Source organism: Sphaeramia orbicularis, chromosome 20 (genome assembly GCF_902148855.1).
Source record: "Sphaeramia orbicularis chromosome 20, fSphaOr1.1, whole genome shotgun sequence".
NCBI classification, from domain to species: Eukaryota; Metazoa; Chordata; class Actinopteri; order Kurtiformes; family Apogonidae; genus Sphaeramia; species Sphaeramia orbicularis.
In genome coordinates, this window is record NC_043976.1 from 19,000,989 (window position 1) to 19,023,249 (window position 22,261).

The window sequence follows — 22,261 nt, forward strand, 5'->3', positions numbered from 1 at the left end:
ATATATACAGACACACAAAACCTATTAAACTGATGAACTGTCTAGTACACTAAAACAGAAGTACATTCAGCCCTAGTTTGAACCACAATGAAATAAGTTTTTAATGTAACATCATAAAACAACCTTATTCTTAAAGTAAAATGTAGCTTTCCTCATAAACTAATAAAAAACTTTGCAGACCAGCTTGGAAAAAGAATCTTCATGAAAATACTGAATGTCATAAAGGAATTACTGTCTAATCCACTCAGATGTACTGGCATTGCATCATACATTACGTTTAAATGGCCTCTTTTCTTCCATAAAACCACAAAAAAAGTCGCTGTGTATGTGTCTTAAAAGGCCTACATGCCTGAACACAGCTGGACCCGGGAGGAAACTGTAGATTATCAGATTCCTCATGTGTGGACCAGCTGTCCCTGTGTGTGTGTGTGTGTGTGTGTGCATTTAGACAGAAGCTGTGGTTTGGCCCTTGTTGAAGGCTCTTAGAAGTGCTTATGTGGCACCTCAGCTCCCCTTCATTATTTCCTGATGTTTTCTGTCACTGACTCATTGTTTTTTTCTTACTTGGGATTAATTGATTCTCTCAAGATCTCACATTTTTACTCTCATTTATGACCACAAATCTTGCTAACTGACTTATTCACCTATAATAAAGAACCGCAAACAAAAAACAAACAATACAAGGTAGCTTTTTTATTTTCTTTTTCTTTGTTTTTTTTTTTTTTTACTTATATTCTCCACGTCTCCACGTACTCAAACCCTCCCACCTTCTCCTTTTTTCCTCTCTTTAATTACGGTGCTTCTCATTGGTTAGTCTGTCCTCAAAGTTTCAACCAATCAGGCGCGTTGTAGCGTCGGCCCTCGACCCCTTCAGGTGGTCCCCTGTGTGCGTTTGTTTGTGTGAGTGTTAATGAATACCTGTTGTGTGTGTGTTTTGTGCGTGTCGGAGATGACGGGCTCTGTTTAAAACCGTGGCCCATCCCTCCGTCCGGGTCAGTCTCTCAGAAGGGGCCACAGGGGACAGGGTCTTTCTTTTTTTGTTCACCCCCCGCCCCCTTTACCACTTCCACTTAGTGTTAGAGCCCAAGTGGGTCGAGTCATCTGGGTCAGGCGGCTTGTCTGGGTTCCACTTTTGGACTAACCACAGGTAAGAAACTGAACAAACAAATCCAGACTGTTTGGTCTGTGCTGGTTTTTTGCACAGACTCAGGTACTTTCCAAGGATTCAAGTTCAGGTTGAAGTCAAGTTTGGCTCCTGAAAACACCTGGTTCTACTTTATGATGACAAACCGGTAGCTTCAACCCACACAGGAGCCTTCCAGCAACACATTTACTTAAAGCCTCCAAATCAGAGCTGAACCTACAGAGGTCACTTAAAGCTCTGCAGGAAGGAAACGCTCAGGTCTGGAGAGAAAAGTGATTTAGAAGCTACTCAACACTATCTGTGAAACAGTGAAAATAGCTCAGTAAGTGGATTAAAATGTAATTTCTCTTACAAAATAAGTGGGTAATGGATGTGAGATGCAATCAAATTTTAACTTTTTTGTTATAGCGGGGACAAAATCAAACATGACGGGAAGGGATATTACTTTTACGGAGCATAATTGAAAGTAATGGTGTCTGGATTTTTAGATTACATCAGGAGAAAGGTGTAATCATGGCAGGAGGAAGGAGGTTCTCCGGTGTGTTCGTTACCGCTCTTCTGGCTGTGATGCTGCTGCCTGGTGAGTACACAGTGGTCCAGATCATTTCACATCCACTCTTTTTTGAATTAGGGTCGTAACATGCAAAGCTGTAAAAGGCCAAAGTGCATGTATTTGACTTCATGTGAAAGGGAACATTAACATTTGATGGAACGTAACCTAAACTACATCATTTTAGATCAGAATAAAAAATAAAATTAAATAAAAAATTAAAAAAAATTGATAGTTGCAGTTCTAATATAAATATTTTAATGTAAATTGTGCCATATTTAGAATGTGGTGAAAAAAATCTGTCAATAAGGAGCTCAAAAGACAGAAAAAAACAAAAAACTGTCAGGTCAAAGTGGATGTATGAATGATGTACTGTGTGAACGGGAACATCTTCTGATCTCTATGACCAGAAAATAAACCAAAACTACATCATTTTAAACACAGCTTCAAATTAACCACAGAGGATTAAAGTTGCATTAAATGTCAAAGATAAATGTAACGCTAAAATGCTTGTTTTAGATTCCATTACAAATAGCGATGTTCAATATTGACTTTTTGCCTATATCCGATTTGCTGATATTGTCCAAACACTTAATTTCCGATTCTGATATCAACCAATACCGATATATACAGGTGTTTTTACCCCAAACTAGTTTTAGGTGACATCACATATCGCCTGTTATGTTTGTAATTTACAACTGAACATCTTCTAGTTTCACATGTGGCTCAAAAAAAAACGAAATTCCATTTGTTGAAACATGGTTCTGAAGTAGCCCTGACCATCAGCAAGGTTTAGGGTTAGAAACAGAAAAACTGTCAAACCAAAGTACATGTACTAGATATTGTATGAAAGTAAACTTCTCCTAGTTCATATATTTAGTATGGAGCTGAAATAAAACCTGAACTACATGAATTTCTTAGATTCATAATAGAAAAAAAAAACTGTCCAAATGTAGGTATTAGACTAGGAATGTATTTAACATGTAACTGAAACACAACCCAAACTACATCAACTTCAACGTGGATCAAAAGAGGTTAAATATGATGTGTTTAGAGAAGAACTGCTGCATAAAATAGTATCTAAATACACTGATGATGGACCACTAAACCTATATTATGAACTGTTTTACATTTAAACTCCTAAATCTTATACAATGAGATCAAGTGGAGCAAAAAGTTTGTTTATTTTTGTCATTTAAGTTTTTTTTTTTTTTTAAATTACCTCCACCAAGTAAGGGCGGAAGGTTAAGTTTTCATCGGGGTTTGTTTGTCTGTCTGTTCAACTCAAAAAGTTATGAATGGATTTTCAGGAATTTTTCAGGAAATGCTTATACTGGCACAAGGAACAGATGATTATTATTTTTTTTTTTTTGGGGGGGGGGTGATCTGCCTTGGTGGAGGTCTGTGCTCTCTGAATGCTTTTCTAGTTTTCTCATATTTTCAGTCCTTTACAAAAAGGAAAACCGAAGTGGAAAAAAAGAAATACTAAAAGAAAAACAAAACAACCCATACCTTAAAAAAGCAGCCCCTCCCAGCACCCCCACAATTCTTGTACACATATATACACACACTTACAGCGTGTACATAAACACATACACATACCGTCCACCAGCCCCCCCCCTCCATCACCTTCTTTCAGATGTTGCCCTCGTAATATGAGCCATAAACATTTGCCATATTTGACTACTTTTATTTGAAACCTTATTCACCCTGGCAAACATATTTTCAAAGGCAGCAGTCTCTGTCATGAGTCTAAGCCAGCAAAATTTTTTTTTTTTATATAATTTTAATGATAATACTAACATTATTGAACTAATGCTCGAGGCCTCTGTCATTTATGAAACATTCAAGTGTTTTAGGGGAGATTCCACCTATTTACTGTTACAGTGTTACAATAGTGACAAGACCAGACCACACTGTACTTTTTTTTAAACCTTCACTTTATGTCATACTGATGATGATGATGATGATGATGGTGGTGGGATTATGTAATGCTCCATTTACACACAGTATATTCAGCGAGACAAAAAAGGGAAATTACATACACAACCATTATGTCATTTTAAACTATTCAAAGCAATCATGGCATTGAAAAAGCTATTCAATAAGTACTGTATGTATTCTGTCTTTTTTCATAATTGCTTGAATATAGGAATCAGAGGAAACCCCAGAACAATTTAACACAACACAACTGCATTATGTGTTCCACACATGTACATTAAAGTGGTTCTTTTCCTTCCTCATTTCCGACAAAACTCTGTTCCTACTGTGAGTCTATATTTGTAAAAAAAAAAAAAAAAAAAAAAAATGTTCGCAAGACAAATTTATGCTTCGAAAATGATGTGTCTTGGTCCCTCAGCAGTTCATGGACATGTAGTCACCTCTGAGCTCCACTTAAGATCGACTGTAACTCAGTAGAAACACGATAACGCAGTTGGATGTTCATACATCATCCCTGTGTGTGGACGTGGAGACAGGTAGCTCCGCCACCGCCACCTGTTTCCACTTTGGTACTGAAATAATTGGTATATTTAGAGTCTGAGCCTCTTCTCAAGTCTCATCTTTCCCCTTAAAATATATTTATTTTTTTTGTTTAAGGGGAAAAAAGCATTTCATCGTTTCTGGTCCTGTAAAAAATGAGTACCTGTCAGCATCACCTCCTCCTCCTCCTCCTCTACCTTGTTAAAGCTCTGCTGTTTCCAGATGTGCCGACCAGCTTTTTACAAGCTCATAAAAAACAATACAGCGGATACTGAGACAGCATCACCCCCACCACCGCCACCACCCCTCCCATCCCCTCCTCCTCCTCTTCACCACTGCATCACCTTGAGTCACCTTCATTTCTTCTATTATTCTGTCTTTCTCAGCAAGTTCACACCTTTGCCTCTGTGACCTTACCTTCCATGATGCACGCCGCATCTCCCTGATCACTCCATCAAAGCTGATCAAAACTCTTTTTCTCCCCCCTTTTTTAATCAAGAGATTGATGTTTTTCCACTTCCGACACGCATCGAGTAACCCTGAATTATCCCCCCTGGATCTTCGTTTTAAGCCTGTCGTCTGTTCCTCCTTTTTATTCTTCCTCCCATGTTTTCCCCTCCTTTTCCTCTCCTTCTGTAAGGCATTAAACACCTTTTCCCTGTGGAGATGAAAGAAACCCGGCGCAGAGCTGAATCCGCTGTTCCTCGAGCTGCTTATGAACACACACAAGTGCACACACAGCTCTTAGAAAACACAGCATGGGGTGTTATGTTACAGGCTCACCTATAAAATCTACAAAGAGCTGCAGACCCCAGCCCTTCAGGCACAGCCAATTACCCCTACCTCACTTTGTGAATAAGACCTACCTGTAAATGTTTGAGGATTAATGTAATTTACTGTCACCTATGTATTGAAAACATGGGTAAAAATAACACAGACTAGACAAAGTGAGCACTTTTTGGAAATAAATGATGTGTGGATTTGTTGTTGGTATTATTTGGGCTGTCGTTGCTTGTGATATTCTGTTCATGCTGTCTTTTCTTATATTTCTCATTGTATGTGTATGTATATGTTGTATGTATATGTATGTATAGGTGTGTGTATATATATATATATATGTATATATGTACGTGTGTGTGTATGTATGTATGTATGTATGTATACAGGGTGGGGAAGCAAAATTTACAATGAACATTTAGTTGTTTTTTCTCAGCAGGCACTACGTCAGTTGTTTTGAAACCAAACATATATTGATGTCATAATCATACCTAACACTATTATCCATACCTTTTCAGAAACTTTCGCCCATATGAGTAATCAGGAAAGCAAACATCAAAGAGTGTGTGATTTGCTGAATGCACTCGTCACACCAAAGGAGATTTCAAAAATAGTTGGAGTGTCCATAAAGACTGTTTATAATGGAAAGAAGAGAATGACTATGAGCAAAACTATTACGAGAAAGTCTGGAAGATACTATTAAAGAAGAATGGGAGAAGTTGTCACCCCAATATTTGAGGAACACTTGCGCAAGTTTCAGGAAGCGTGTGAAGGCAGTTATTGAGAAAGAAGGAGGACACATAGAATAAAAACATTTTCTATAATGTACATTTTCTTGTGGCAAATAAATTCTCATGACTTTTAATAAACTAATTGGTCATACACTGTCTTTCAATCCCTGCTTCAAAATATTGTAAATTTTGCTTCCCCACCCTGAATGTGTAATATGTATATATGTACATGTGTGTGTATGTATGTATATGTGTGTCTGTGCATATACACACACACACACACACACACACACATATACATATACATATGTAGGTATATGTGTATGTATGTGTGTATAGATCTGTGTATGAATATGTATTTACATATATGTGTTATTGCACAGGTGTCAAACATGCGGCCCGGGGGCCAAATCCGGCTCGCCAAAGGGTCCAGTCCAGCCCCTAGGATGAATTTGTGAAATACAAAAATTACACTGAAGATATTAACAATCAAGGATGTTGAAATCATTTTAAGTCAGTTCAATCTAAAATGGATCAGACTAGTAAAATACTATCATAATAACCTATAAATAATGAAAACTGCAAATTTTCCGCTTTGTTTTAGTATTAAAAAAAAAGTTAAATTAGGAAAAAAAAAGTTATATTTACAGTATATCCTTTAACAAAAAATATGAATAACCTGAACAAATATGAACAATCTGAAATGTCTTAAGAGAAGTATGTGGAATTTTAACAATATTCTGCCTGTTACTAAATCTTTAAGTTGTGATGCGCATGTATAAATGATAAACTGAGGTGTAATATTGTTAACGTTGCACTTTTTTTCTTTAGAATTTTCAGGTTGTTCATATTTGTTCATGTTTTGTTAAAGTACAGTTCATAGGTGTAAACATTTTCATAATGGAATTTTACTTTTTCCACTCAAAAACACAGAGAAAACTTTGGGGTTGACATTACTTATAAGTTCTTATCTTATTATTTATATTATTTTACTGGCCCGGCCCACTTTAGATCATATTGGTTTGAATGTGGCCCCTGAACTGAAATGAGTTTGACACTCCTGTGTTATTGTATTATGTGTTTATGTAAATTATATTATATTTGTTCATAATAATATAAAGCCAGAAACCAAATTATTTAATAATAAGTATCAGTCATATTATAGTATATAGTATAGATATACTTAGACTAGGAAGGTTATTATTGTTATTAATTATATAAGGAGAAGGGGTGGGAGTTTATAAGTTATACTTCTTCTCACTCCTTTTCGAATATGTATTATATCTCTTATGTCTTATGTTTAAGTGTTATGCTTATTTTTTTTCTTCTGTTTTTACATTCATATTCAAAATAAATACATCAATCAATCAAAAAAAAAAAAATCAATTTAATAGGTCTTATTTTATTTTACTGTCATTGTTTTTTTCTCTTCATCTTCCTGCCCAGTTTACACAGTTCTTGTCTAAGTTATTGTTTCATTATAATTATCAGCGTGGTCATTATTGTTAGTATTGGAATTCTGGGTTTAACATCTGCTTCTGCTTTCCTTTTATAGCGTTCTTATCTGCTGGACCCGTTTTGAAAAAGGCCAAAGGAGATGGTAAATGTGATTTCTACCTGTTTGTTATTCCATTGAAAACTGTAGAAAAATGACCAGGATGCTACTCTCTGACTAGTCCGTGACGCCCAAATTCATCATCACCTGGCATCACTGTAGCGTTATTTTTCCAATCTAAAACCTTAAAACTCACTGACCTTGTGGAGTTCAAAACTATTCAAATAATGTATAAAGCAAAGAATAAGTTACCGCTGGGCAATATTCAAGAAATGTTTTGTGAAAGAGAAGGAGGCTATGATTTACGGGGGAAAATTAAATTTAAAGATCTATAAAGTTACGTTAAAAAGTTTCTGTATTACCATCTGTGGAGTAAAATTGTGGAACAAATTATGTGTGGAGATAAAACAAATATCAAACATAATTCAATTTAAAAAAAAGACATAAAGACTTGATTCTTGAGAGGTACAGTATTTAATAATGACAACAGTCGCTTTTCCATTGACCCTTAAATTGCTCAAAAATAACTTGCGCATAAAAATTTACCTAATGGAAAAACGATAATTTCGCCAAAAGTCTCATTTTTCGATTAAAAGTTTTTTTTCTGGTGTAGCGCAAATGGTATATCACGCAAAACTGCAATGGAAAGACTTTTTTTTCGCAACTAGAGTCAGGTGAATAAAAAAAAAAAAAACAGAAGTTGACGTACATTACAACAAGCAAAGAAGAAAAAGAAACATGTCGCGGTATGTGTGGACACGCCAGGAAACCCAATCATTTTTTAATTTAGTACGAGATAGATGGGTAATATATAATAATAATGAATATATCTGTAAATCAACACCATATTTACGTTCGTCGCCATGATTATGGAATGACTTCTCGTGTCATCTCGCGATAATAAATAAACAAATTTGAGATTTAATGGAAAAACCGACATTATGCACTTCTACTTTTTCGACATTTAGTAAATATCGGTAAAGTTTTATGGAGATGTCCAATGGAAAAGCGACTAATGAGGGCTGCTTGTTGATGGATAATGTTGTATTGATAAATATGCTGTAATTATTGAAGAAAATTGTTGAATTGTTGAGTCTATTTGTATGACTGTACTGCATGATCATATTGTTGTGTATAATTCAGTTACTGCATCATGTATTAGTTGTGGTTGAATTCTAAAATTAGGTAAAATGTATTGTTTGATTGTTGTATTAAGTTAGTGATAAAGGTGTAAAAGCACTTGAGGGGAAGGATTAAATAAGTTTATACATGCAAAATTCAGTGACGTGCAGTGGGGTTCATGGCTGGGGAGGCACTGACTCTTTCAGAGCCAGATCTACAAATATATGGTGGCCTGAGAAACCGGAATAGAGAGAGTGAGCAAAAGGAATAGCCTGGGTATATGGGCTGTGCATCAAGTCAGCATAGGTAGACTGGCAGGAACTCAACAGGAAACCTTCAAAAAGAGCCATTTCAAACTAAAAATAATAAAAGTTTATGGTCTTACCTTTATTTGTACATGAAATCCATGCGCCGATCCTGGTGAATTAAAGTGTATAAAAAAGAATGAAGAAGATTATAAGCGCATGAATCTACGGACTCACAGGCGCCATCTATCATGAGGCAGGGGTACTGTTTGCCTCCCCTAGTGACTTTTTCACTGCGGTTTTCTGATTAATCTGCGAGCCTAAACACATTACAGAAATAGATTCAATACGTTATGCAGATTATGGAAGGATAGAACATATAATCAGAGTGTTTGAAAGCATTTTAACTGCGATATACAGAGGGACAGCGACACAATATTTTCATCGGGTACCAGCAGAGTTCATGAGGGGAGGAGACAGTTCTCCTGGAGGCACAGCACAGCGCTGCCTCACGGCGCATCTCCTCCCTGTATTTGAACGGAGCATGCGGAAATTCTGCTGTTCTAATTAACAAAAAAAATAAATAAATAAAAATATTGGATTCGAACGGAAAATGAGTTTACAGGACATACCAGCTGACAACTATCAACATTTATTATATTTTATAGTCAAGTTTTTTTTCTTTTCAAGATTGACAAAGGAGGCTCTGCCTCCCCTGCCTCCTCTGACTGCACGTCACTGGCAAAATTCAGACTTGCACACACTTGAAGATAGATTCTGTTCATTTAAATGTTATTTTGTTTTTGTCTTAATTTACTTCGTTTTGTTTTATTCATTTTCTTTGCATGTTCAAAATAAATAAATAAATAAATAAAATAATAAATAAATCACATGATGATGGATCTTAGTTTTGAACAGAGGTGATTCTCTTGACATAAATTAGACTTTAATAGAGTTCAGGTCCAAATAAAAGCTGAATGTGAGGTTGTGAATTTTAGAAGTCCCTCCAAAGTCCTTCAGTTTGACATTTGAGTGAGTTTGGAAACTGTGGGCTCATCAGCACCTTCTCTTTTCTTTCCTGGCCACAGCAGGAAAGAGTATCCAGGAGAGGGCGATGGCGGCGGCAAATCACAGGAAGCTGATCCGCAACCGCAGGAACATCAGCTGGTACAAGCAGCACTCTGACTTCTGGAGCTGGTATAAATTCTTCACTGACAACGGCAACCAGGAGGCAGTGAGTAAAACCACACGAGAAAGAAAAACAAAACTATTATCTGGGGTTTGATCCACCTTCTAGCACTTCCATGCTTTTAACAAAGGTCACACCAGCGGAGGTGTAGAAAATCACAGAACATCCTCAAGCTGAACAGTTCCATCTTTTCTGTGTTTTAGTTATTGCACTGATGAACATTTACTTCATTTTAAAATATTTGGTAGACTAAAAAAAACTGAAAAAAAGACAGAAAAACCTTTATATTTGTAAGAAAAGTGGTTAAAAGTATAAGTAGAGCTAAATATTGAACTTGCTGCTCCACACTTTGTTTGCTGTTATTACTTTGCACTTCTAGGATGAAGATTCTCCACACTACATAATACATTTTACAAAATAATTACAGTGTTGGTTTTTCCACTTTCTTCTTCTTTTTTTTTTTTTTTTTTAAGATTTTCCACTGAAGGTAAAAAGGCGGAACTTGTCCACAACATTCATCGTACCATCAAAATAAATGATCCCCCCTACTTAAGAGGATATCTGTTGGTTCAGAGAATCCATGTCTGAAATATTTAATGATAGAATATAAAGGTCATGGTCTAAGACGCTGCTGCATTGAATGATTGAAATGATGAAATTCAGGACTTCATCACCAAAAGTGGGTTTTTGCCTCTAAATGTCTCAGTTTGTTTTCAATAATTCTTCATATCAGCCAATATATCACCGAAAAAACTTTACAAATACTGAAAACAGTATGAGCATTAGGGATGGGAAATGATAAGAATGTAACCTTTACGATTACATTAGCAATTTTGCTTATCGATCCAATTTCTTATCAATTCTCATTGGGTGAGGGAATAAAAGAGTACAAATGGGTTTGTTTGCATTAACTGTCCTTTATATTTCCATCTCTGCACAGAAAATATAACATATACAGTATGCACAAATAATAATAACAGATGATGCAGGGCTCGGTTTGCGGGGTGGTGGTGGTCACACCATATGGTCGTAGAAAGTGAAACTTAAGACGTTTTACTCATTTCTCTTTGTCTCTCGCTGTTGTTGTGCACCTCATTTTCCTTCTCCCTACCTTTGGAAACTTTTATTTGAGGGGGCAGGATGTTTGTTGCCCCCCCCCAGAACTGGGCCCAGATGACGTCCTGGTGTTTGCTCTGTCACTAATAATAATAATAATAATAATAATAATAATAATAATAATAATAATAATAATAACTAGAAGCACTTGGAGAGTGCAGACCTCCGCCAAGGCAGATCAGTGCCCCCACCCCCGATCACCACCAAAATTTAATCATTTGTTCCTTGTCCCAGTATCAACATTTCCTCAAATTTCCATCCAAATCCATCCATAACTTTTTGAGTTATCCTGCACACAAACAGACAAACCAACGCCGACGAAAACATAACCTCTTGGCGGAGGTAATAATAATAATAGCTTTATTTATATAGCACCTTTAAAAACTGACTTTACAAAGTGCTTTGACAGACAAAGCAAAAGTGCACAACAGCAGAATAAAAATGTAGAAAACAATACAATAAAAGAGATAAGTACAGCAAACACGAAATCATAACTAACTTTGAATGTATCGTAGTGAAGAGGGCAGAAATAACATAACATGATGCTTTCAGATCAACGCAAAATGAAGAAATGGAACAAAACGACATCATGTATGTCAATATAAATGAATAACCAAAACAGGGTCAAATTAAATATTCAACACTGAAAACATTAAAAAGAGATAACATCACATAAAGGCAAGTATATAAAAAGGCCTTTTAAGAAGTGAATTAAAAGATGACACTGATTCTGCGAGCCTCATGTCCTCAGGCAGGCCGTTCCAAAGTTGAGGAGCCCTGATTTATGAGATTCACAAGTGTCGCTAAGTAGCGTATCAAACACATGACATTGCTACAAATAAATTACATGTTGTGCGGACTAATGTTTGAGCATATTGGAGGTATTTCCCCCTTTTGAAGAAAAGAAAGCTTTGCAAGTGTTACAGGTGGCTCTGGTGTCATCTTTTTGCGTAAAATATAGCCATACTTTGGAACGTTTCTGCCTCGAAGCCATGTTAGCTGTATTCTAAACTAGGGGTGTCAAACTCATTTTAGTTCAGGGGCCACATTCAGCTAAATTTGATCTGAAGTGGGCCAAACCAGTAAAATAATAGCATAATAATATATAGATAATGTCAACTGCAAACTTTTCTCTATGTTTTAGAGCAAAAAAAATACATTTACATTATGAGAAGGTTTACATCTACAAACTATCCTTTCAAACAATGTGAATAACATGAACAAACTGAAAAAAATAAGTGTAATTTTAACAATATTATGCCTCAGTTTATCATTTACATAAGTACGTTATAACTTACAGATCACAGTGGGTCTACAAATACACAAAACATTTAGTAACAGGCAGAATATTGTTAAAATTCTACTTACTCCTCTTAAGACATTTCAGGTTGTTCATATTTGTTCAGTTTATTCACATTTTTTGTGAAATTATACTTTGTTTTAATGTAAATACATGAAAATATTTACATTTACAATGAGAAAAATTTGGATTTATCATTATTTATATGTTATTATGATAATATTTTACTGGTCCTGCCCACTTGATATTGAATTGGTCTGAATGTGGAACCTGAACTAAAAGGATTGTTAATATCTCAGTGTAATTTTTGCATTTCACAAATTCATCCCAAGGGCCAGACTGGACCCTTTGCCGGGCCGGATTTGGCCCATGGGCCGCATGTTTGACACCTGTGTTCCAAATCAAAACAATGCAGCGTGTGTGTGACATCATTACACATGCGCAACAAAGGCAAAATCAGTAAGTAGAATCGTTTGGCGGGCAGGCAAACGATTCCAAGGAACTGAGCTACTGGGAACCGGTTCTCGAAAGTAACTGGTTCTCGATTCCCATCCCTAATGAACATGTATGAGTATGAACAGTTTTTCCTCTTTCCTCTCCCATGACCCTTCGTATTTGTCTGTTGTTCTTGTTTATATTATATAATACAACAACGAGGCTTCAATCCTAAGAATCACATGACTCGATTCCCATCACTAATGAACCTGTTTGAGTATGAACAGTTTTTCCTCTTTCCTTTACCAATCCTAAAAATCACATGCCGCTCAAATGAACTCTTGTCCCTTTGTTTGCTCATAAATAATATAATTAAACCCTTTTGGGGAAGTTACATTTCAAAGGCAATGTGTTTTAGGTCTGCACTAACTCATAGTTTTATTTCCACAAAAGGTCAAATGACTGTGTGTCACGTCATGGGGTAGCTTGTACTAAAATATTAACAGAACAGTTTTTACCCCACAGCCATATCTACACTGAACTATGAACTTTTTAATTGCACTCTTTTGTACATTGCACTGTATACACTGGCACTGAAGGGATGTGTGTGTGATGTATTGCTGCGTGATAAAGAAAGAGGTGGATATGTGAGGGAATGAATGTATGGATGTTGATATGTGAGTGATGCATATTATGTTTTTATTATATTTTTTATAGTTATTATTACTATTACTATTTATGAGTCCGTATCCTGATAGTGCACCTAAATTTCGTTGTACGTTCTGTATAATGACAATAAAGCACAGGTGTCAAACATGCGGCCCGGGGGCCAAATCCAGCCCGCCAAAGGGTCCAGTCCGGCCCCTGGGATGAATTTGTAAAATGCAAAAATTGCACTAAGACATTAACGATCAGTCCTTTTACTTTAAGGCCCAAATAAAGCCCTACTTTAGTCTCAAGTGGGTCTGATCAGTAAAATACTGTCATAAAAACCTACAAATAATGACAATTCCAAATTTTTCCTTTTTGTTTTAGTGTAAAAAAAAAAAAAGTGAAATTACATGAAATTGTGCAAATTTACAAAACTAGCCTTTCACAAAAAATATGAAAAACTAGAAATGTGTTAAAAGAAGTAAGTGCAATTTTACTAATAATCCATTGTGATCTGTAAGTTGTAATGCACATTTACAAATGATAAACAGAGGCAAAATATAGTTAAAATTGCACCTATTTTTCTTAATAATTTTCAGTTTGTTTGTTTTTTTTTGGTTGTTCGTGTTATTCACATTTTTAAAAGGACAGTTTATAGATGTAAACATTTCCATAATGTAATTTGATTGTTTTCACTATAAAACACATTGAAATGTTTGGAGTTGGTACTATTTATATATTATTATGTTATTAATTTACTGGTGCGGCCCACTGCAGATCATATTGGGAGGATATGGCCCCTGAACTAAAATTAGTTTGACACCCCTGCAATAAAGTATCTTATCTTATCTTATCTTATCTTATCTTATCTTATCTTATCTTATCTTATCTTATCTTATCTTATCTTATCTTATCTTATCTAAATATTACACATTTTTCTAATAGTTGACGGGTGTTTTTACTTTTCAACACACCATCTGAGTATACAAATGTGCAAATCTTTGTGCAATCATTAGCTATCTATCTGCTGTGAAAATCAATTGCTGGAGTTCAACTTTTACAATTCAAGCTCGGAGCAGCTGCTGTACTCCCTCGAGCGGGAGTTTAATTATCACCTGGATCAATAAGCCGATAAAACCTGTGCTCCTCTCTTAGGTTCAGGAGATGGACCGCATCTACCTGGCCTACCTCCAGAACAAGAACCGAGCCGAGGGCCGCCGCTCCTACAAGGCCTACCTGCGCCACCTGGGGGAAATCTACAAATCCTGCTCTGACTCTGAGGACCCCAACTGCGTGGCGACCTACATGACCAGGCCCAAACCGGAGCCTCCAAAGCCTGCACCATTAAAAACCTGTGACCCCACCAAGGACCCCTACTGTCTGTACATGGCTTTAATCCAAGGCAAGAGCCCCTACCTGCCCCTGGTGCTCCCAGTCGCCACCCCTGCCCCGGCCGCGGCCCCAGCCAAGGCCCCGGCCCCCCTGTACGTCCGCTCTGCTGCTCCAGCTAAGGACCCAGAGTCAGGCTACTACTACTACGCTCCATCTGCTGTGCCTTTCCTTTCTAAGGTACGACATGAGACGATGAAAACAACAGACTGAAGAATTTAGCACTGACTATAACTGTGTATAATTAAAATTCTTTAATATTATTAACCCTTTCATGCATGAATTACACTGGTCTACAATTTTTTAGAAATGATTTGCTTCAGACATTAAATGTGCTAAATGTTACATATTTTAATAAGATTAATTGGAAAATAAATGACAAAAGTGCCGGTTTGCTGATGTTTTCAAGGTATATGATTAAGTGTTATTACACATATATACTGGTTTATGTAAATTTATATAATAGTTTTATAAATCTTCCACTAAATAGAACCTGTAAAGTGAATGTATTCTAATGTGCAGACAGTGTTTTGAAGTAGATCTGTAGCTCTGAGACAAATATTCCTTTTGAGTCAAACCCATTGTCTCGTTAATTCTTGAATTTCATATTTTGACCCAAGGCTGTATCTTGGAAAGTTCAGCCAACCAGCATTTTTACTTGATTTTTCTTTATCAGTGACTCTCATGTGGTAAAATTTCATTACTTTTATTCTGGAAGCATTTTCCATGTAGACCAGTCTTATGAGAGGCTGAATCAAGATTTTTTTTCTGTGTTTTTATTCCTCTAAGCATTAAAAAAAAATAATGCGATTAAATTTTTTTTAATGAACCTATTTTTCATGGAGTTGCAAAAATATCCACTCAGCTGGACACCATGCATTTAATTTTTGAAGCAAAGAAATGTATTTACTGATACACTGTGTGAAAACTATGAAAGAAAAACATTTGTAATGCAGCTAATCTGATGTTTTCTCACATTTTAGCATACACTAGTACTAGTCATTACTCACTTCATGGAGATAATATGCAAAAAAACAAAACAAAACACTTTTTGTTTAAAAAAAGAATGTTAATTACAGTCTAATAACAATAGCAAGCAATCGATTTACCCTCAAACATGTTATTGCAGATCAGGTTTATGAAGAACAGCAAAGTTACACTAATGGTCTGAATTGCAGAGTATGGCTGATATGGAACTAAAACTGATATGAAACTAAAATAACAAATCCATGAATATGCAAGAGAACAGCTGTAGAATAACTGTCCACTGTAGTGACCACTATGCATGAAAGGGTTAATTAAAAAAATTAAAATTAAAATTAAAAAAAAAATATTTCGAACATGCAAAGAAACAAAATAAAACAAAACAAAGCAAATTAAGACCAAAAAATAAATAAATAAATAAATGAACAAAATCTATCTTCAAGTACGTGCAAGTCTGAATTTTGCATGATCGAAAAGGAGTAGGAAGAAGTATAAACGTATTTAATCCTACCCCTCAAGTGCTTTTATACCTTTATCGCTAACTTAATACAAGAATCAAACAATACATTTTTCCTTATTTTAGCATTCAACCACAACAAATACATAATGCAGTAATTGAATTATACACAACAATATGTTCATGGCAGTACAGTCATACAGACTCAACAATTCAACCATTTTCTTCAATAATTACAGCAGATTTATCAATACAACATTATCCATAAACAAACAGCCCTCATTGTCATTATTAAATACTGTACCTCTCAAGAATCAATTCTTTATGTCTTTTTTTTAAAAAATTGAATTATGTGTGATATTTGTTTTATCTCCACACACAATTTGACTCCACAGAAACGTTTTAACGAAGTACGTACGTTATGAATCTTTAAATTTAATTTTCCCTGTAAACCATAGCCTCCTTTTCTTTCACAAAACATTTTTTGAATATTACCTGGCAGTAAGTAATTCTTTGCTTTATATATTATTTGAATAGTTTTGAACTCCACAAGGTCAATGAGTTTTAAAAGTTTTAGATTGGAAAAATAGTGGATTCCTGTGATCATGAAAACCAACAGTAATATTATTTGTTTATGAAGCAAGGACAATAAACTTCTGAAGGTAATCCTCAATATTTCTGTGTGTGTATATATATATATATATATATATATATATATATATATATATGAGGATAGAACCTGAAGTGTGGAGATGAGTGGCTCGGTAAATGATGTTTGTATTTATTCAAAGTGTTGCAGAGTTTAAGGTTATAATAGTTGTACTTTTTTTTCATTACTTTTATTTGTTTTCACTCGTGTTTCATTTCAGTTTATTTTCACTTTATTAGTATCAACAGGGTTCCTACAGGTTTCTACAAGTTAAAGTTAAGACTTTTTAAGACCTTTTTAAGACTATTTGAAATAGAATTTAATGCCTATTTTATGTGACTCCTCGAATTTAGGAAAATCTATTTATTTACTCCAATGCCTTGATTCCCATTGGGTCATTTCTTACTGGGGTCTGCAAAGTTAGCGATAACTGGTTCCTAATTTCAGTGTAAGTTGTTGGGTCGGAACAGAGTCGACTAATGTTACTTTCTTTGCAGCTTGGACATTTAACAGACACATTTAAACACAACACAGCAAACAACTTTATGAGAATATTACTTAAGACCTACCATATCAAATTTAATACCTTTTAAAGACTACAATTTTACTTGGTATATTCAAGACTTTTAAGACTTTTTAAGACCCTGCAGGAACCCTGATCAGTGTTATTTTGGGTCTTGTTGTATTAAGGGGTTTTTGATATATCCTTGGTTCAGTGGCGATTTCTCATAGACTGCAAGGGAAGCCTGGCTTCCTCTAAAATTATGAAAATTAAATGGTTAAATATGTACGGGTGTGTTGACATTTTATTGACAACAAATGTGTTAGAACACGTTCATCTCAAAAATGAGTTCGTTCAGAATCAGCTTTATCACAAATCAACGGACGTGATGTTGTTCACTTCTCATACATTCCCGTTGTGCTGTTTTCTCATTCGATCTCTGCTCAGTGCATTTGTCCGTAGACGCTCAGCGTCCATGCACTTCAATGGGACTGAGTGGAACAGTTTTTTTCATTGCCTCAAAACTGGACGGTAATTGGATAAATGCCATGATGTTGTCCCGCCCCCGGACGCCGGGCATCTCTGGGGGTGAATGGAGCTGTGGGCGGAGCTCGGCCAGGCTGGACGCCAGAATCCCACGTGTTGATTGGATGATCAGTCGAAAGGCTGAATCCCGTTTGATTGACAGCTGTTTTCAGATCTACTCCTTCACTGACAGAGTTCAGTTCATTCCATCGCGCATTCTGCTGTGAAATGGAGAGAGAAATCACTACGAAATTACTCGTTCATTTCTTGCACTGTAAATAAAACACACTCATTGTACTTCCTTGTTTCAATTTAACATAATTTCAACGTTTTCTTGTTTCAGTTCCATAATTTAATCATTTCTTGTTTGAGTTCAATATCGTTTTGTAGATAGTTAAATCAATCAAACTGTCGGCTAGGTCGGAGTGAAAGGAGCATCTCTAGTTTAAAAAGGCTGAAGTCTTACACCCACAACACAATGGGCCAAGGCAATCTAAGCAGCCTAGCTCTGCTGGACATTCAGAGGACACTGGTCCAGTCCCTGGAAAAGATGCTTACTTGGTACGATAAGGTCACTGACCGACACTGAACGACAATTTTTTTTTTATGTAAGCCGACAATGAGCTTCCCCTGTCTGAAAGACGAGCAGCCGCCACTGCCTTGGTTGTAATATGGAACATCATGGTTAAATATTACACACTAAATCTGTAAAGCTACTATGTGTGAGACTGAAAAGCCCCTGTATTTTTTCTTCATGCTTCAGGAGCAGAAGGCTGAGCTGCTTCGTATCTGCTCTTCTGATGATGTGGAGTGTCTGCAGTACCATCTGAGAGCCGCCTACGGGTACGCACCGTCAGCCGGACAGCTGCCTTCCTACGCCCACCTCGGCTGTGACCCCAAGAAAGACCCCGAATGCAAACCCAAACTGGTGCAGAAAGCCCCCTCGGGTCTCTATCTTCAGTACCCGTCCTGTGACCCGCTCAGGGATCCCTTCTGTGCCTATGCTGCCTCTCTAGTGGTATGTATATGTCTTATATTCAATGATTTACGTTGATTGAAATTTTTCATTCTGCTTTTTTTAATGTGTACTCATATGTGAATCCCTGGATTAATTTAACAATGAACAGAGTTTGGATGAGGGATGCACCAATTGCACAATTTTTGGCCAATATTGAAATCTAAAATAACATTCTGGCAGATAACTGATGCTCATATCAATTTTTGTTTCTATATTTTATCTTTGACATTATAGTTTCTCACCTATAACAATAACAACAACAAAAACAACTATTATTTTATCATTATTAATCATTTTATACATTTTTAAAAAGTTATTATTTTAAAGTCTGTCAATCCTTCATCACATTATCTTTGAGTGAACACAGATTAAAACAGACAAATTATGAAAACACCTTTAATATAACTCATCTACCCACCACTTCCATTGATAAAATTCTTCTGTATTCTGGTATTGGTATCGATACCGATATCCTGTGGATCTGTACTTTGGAGTTGAGTGACTAGAGTTTCCAATTCTGATGACTTTCACATAACATGAAAAACCTCCAGACTCAACTCAGACCTCACCACCAGTAAACATCACATGGACTTTTGTCTCTTGACTTTAAATAACACCATATTTTCCCCAAAGCAAAGAATGCAAATTGTGGCAAAATGTTCATTGCAGCAACTTTTAAATGCCCTGACCATAGACTTATTATGACTTACTCATGAAGTAACCAGTCACCTTTGACTTGCATGTGGAAAAGTGCATTTATCGGTGCACCTCACATTATCATGTTCAAAGAAAATGCTTGGGGAAATAACACAACAGGCAAAACATGTCTTTAAAACAACAGACAAACAGTGGCTGAACCAGCTTTTATAGGGATAGTCAGGCTGAAACCATTACTCACTATGTGGCACTGGAGTATAGTACTTTACTATAGAGTACTATAAAGTACTATAGTATAGTATTTTATGTACATTTTCTGCATGGGTTATCACTGTTAACTTTATTGAGTCTTCAATTGCTTCATAAAATTGGATATAACTGTAGTTCTGAGTGTGGGAACAACTTTTTAACACTCAGCTTTGAAGGCTCAACAAACACTAAAGGTTAACGAAAATTAATAAAAAGCATCTGTTCATTTTGTAAGTTTACTTGATTGAATTAAAGGCATTTATCATTGCATTCATTTCTAGAGTATTCCTTTAGGGCAGGGGTGTCAAACTCATTTTCTTTCAGGGGCCCAATTTGATCTCCAGTGGGCCGGACCAGTAAAATAACAGCATAATAGCCTATAAATAATGACAACTCCAAATTTTTTAAGTGCAAAAAATGACATTAAATGATGAAACTATTTCTATCCAAAACAAAAAAGATGTGAATAACTGGAAAAAACTAAAATTTCTGAAGAAAAATAAGTACAGTTTTATCAATATTATGCCTCAACTTCTGATTTCTATATGTGCATTACAGATGAGATCTACCAAGGCACAAAACAGGCAGAATATTGTAAAAATTGCACTTATTTTTCTTTAGACATTTCAGGTTGTTCATATTTGTTCATGTTATTGACATTTTATTGTTAAAGGATATCAGAATTTAATGTTCTTTGCAATAAATTAAAGAGAAAAAATTGGGGTTGCCATTATTTACAGGCATAATATCACATTATTTTTCTCACATTAAACCAAGAAGAAAATTTGGAGTCACTATTTCTCGGTCATTATGCTGTTATTTTTTAGTTTGATGCCCTTGACTGTTAATATCTTCAGGGTAATTTTTTGCATTTTGCACTTTGTAAATTCATCTTGCGGGCCAGATTGGAACCTTTGGTGGGCCGGTTTTGGCCCCCGGGCCGCATGTTTGACTCCTGTGCTTTAGAGAGTTGAACTCTTTAGGTCTTTAGTTTGACACTTACTTGAGACGTGATGAACCCCATCTCTGATAACTTACACTGTAATCTGTCCCCTCAGGCTCCCCGTGCCCCCAACCCTCCTGCCCCAGCTGGTCCTGGATCATGCAACCCCCTGTATGAGGACGGCTGCAACCCTCTTACCGCCACTAAATTTGCATCCCCACCAGAGTCATACAAAGCAGAAGAGAAAGACGAGGCTGCTGCTATCCGCGCTCCTCCACCTCCTGCTGAGCAGCACCACGACCCATATGCCATGTTTAGGGATGCTTATGCTAATGCTAACAGAATCACTGATCCCTACGCCATGTACCGCCAGCCTAGCGCTGCAGCTCCTCCTTCAGCGTCTGATCCCTACGCCATGTACCGCCAACCTAGTGCTGCAACTTCTCCTCCGGCGTCTGATCCTTACGCCATGCTGCGCCGATACATGGCTCAGGCTCAGATGACTGACCCCAATGCCCCACGCATGGGGGCCGCTCCAGAGCCCAACAGCAATGATCCTTTCGCTGCGATCCGTGAGGCGGCAGCTGCCATGCATCGTCACGGCCATCACCCTCCCAGACAGCACCACCCTTTTGCCAATCCCAGTTATGAGGAGCCAGCCCAGGAGGAGCGCCACCCTCTGGGCCCCCCGGGTAAAACTAAGGAGGGCTACGACTGCTTTATCGGCTATGACCGTGAATGCTACCCATTGAAGCCCAGCGAGCCTCGCTTTCACCATCGCACTCCTTTCCCTTCTGAGACCTATGAGCCTCGCCAGAATACTGACAGAACCCAACCCAGGTACCTAGAACCTGAAAACCCCCACTGCGACCCTGAGTACGACCGCGACTGCCGCATGCGTCGCATCGACCCAGAGCCGGCCCACCCCGAGCCCCAGCCCGACCATCATGAGGAGCAGATTCAGGGCGTTGCAGAAAGCGAGCACCAGCCCGAGCCAGAACAGGATCAGTACGAGGCGGAGCCGTACCAGAGCGGCCAGGAGGAACCTCATATGTCCTACCCACAGGGTATGCCCAGCCTCCAAGACATACTGAGGCACTACGGAGACCAGTTCCCTGAGCAGGATGATCACAGAGCATATGCAGATGACTACCGCAAGAAGTAAACACGCTGATAGACGCATGCATGCAGATGGACATGAATACAAAGTCCCATGAGTTCTATTGCCATTGGCCGCCTCATGCAGCTCACATGCAGTCCTAACTGGACCACATATGGGACACTATGGACCCAATTAGTGAGTGAGAGGATATCTAAACGTCCTCTACATTCACTACACATAGCTTCCAGAAGCAGAGTGTTTTCTGCCAATGTTTTCATCCCTTTAGCTGTTTTAGATCTGTTGCTTTGGCCTGTTTTCCAGCTTCAATGTCAAACCACTCCAGTTCCTCCTGATTTCTCATTGCTCAGCTTTGCTTCTGCCCCTTTGCAGCTCACATCTTTAATTGTTTATTGCTTTTTGTCATGTGATGGATTATGTAAAGATTTTTTTTTTCATTTTGAATGTTCAAATAAAAAGCTCCCGAAAAGTG

General features: G+C 37.1%; 1 protein-coding gene across 3 annotated transcripts; it reads left to right on the plus strand.

Annotated features, from left to right (window-relative positions):
- The first annotated feature begins 724 nt into the window (after nt 1-724).
- Nucleotides 725-22,261, plus strand: and1 (actinodin1). Of its 3 annotated transcripts, XM_030122751.1 has the most exons (7): nt 725-1,147; nt 1,633-1,724; nt 7,239-7,283; nt 9,694-9,839; nt 14,452-14,865; nt 18,566-18,820; nt 20,785-22,261. In XM_030122751.1, exons 2-7 carry the CDS (start codon nt 1,658-1,660, stop codon nt 21,832-21,834), a joined length of 1,977 nt encoding a protein of 658 aa, XP_029978611.1. In that variant the 5' UTR covers nt 725-1,147; nt 1,633-1,657; the 3' UTR covers nt 21,835-22,261. The 3 variants fall into 3 exon arrangements, with proteins under 3 accessions (XP_029978611.1, XP_029978610.1, XP_029978612.1); XM_030122750.1 differs by having other exon boundaries at nt 725-1,724; XM_030122752.1 differs by having other exon boundaries at nt 725-1,724; nt 9,697-9,839.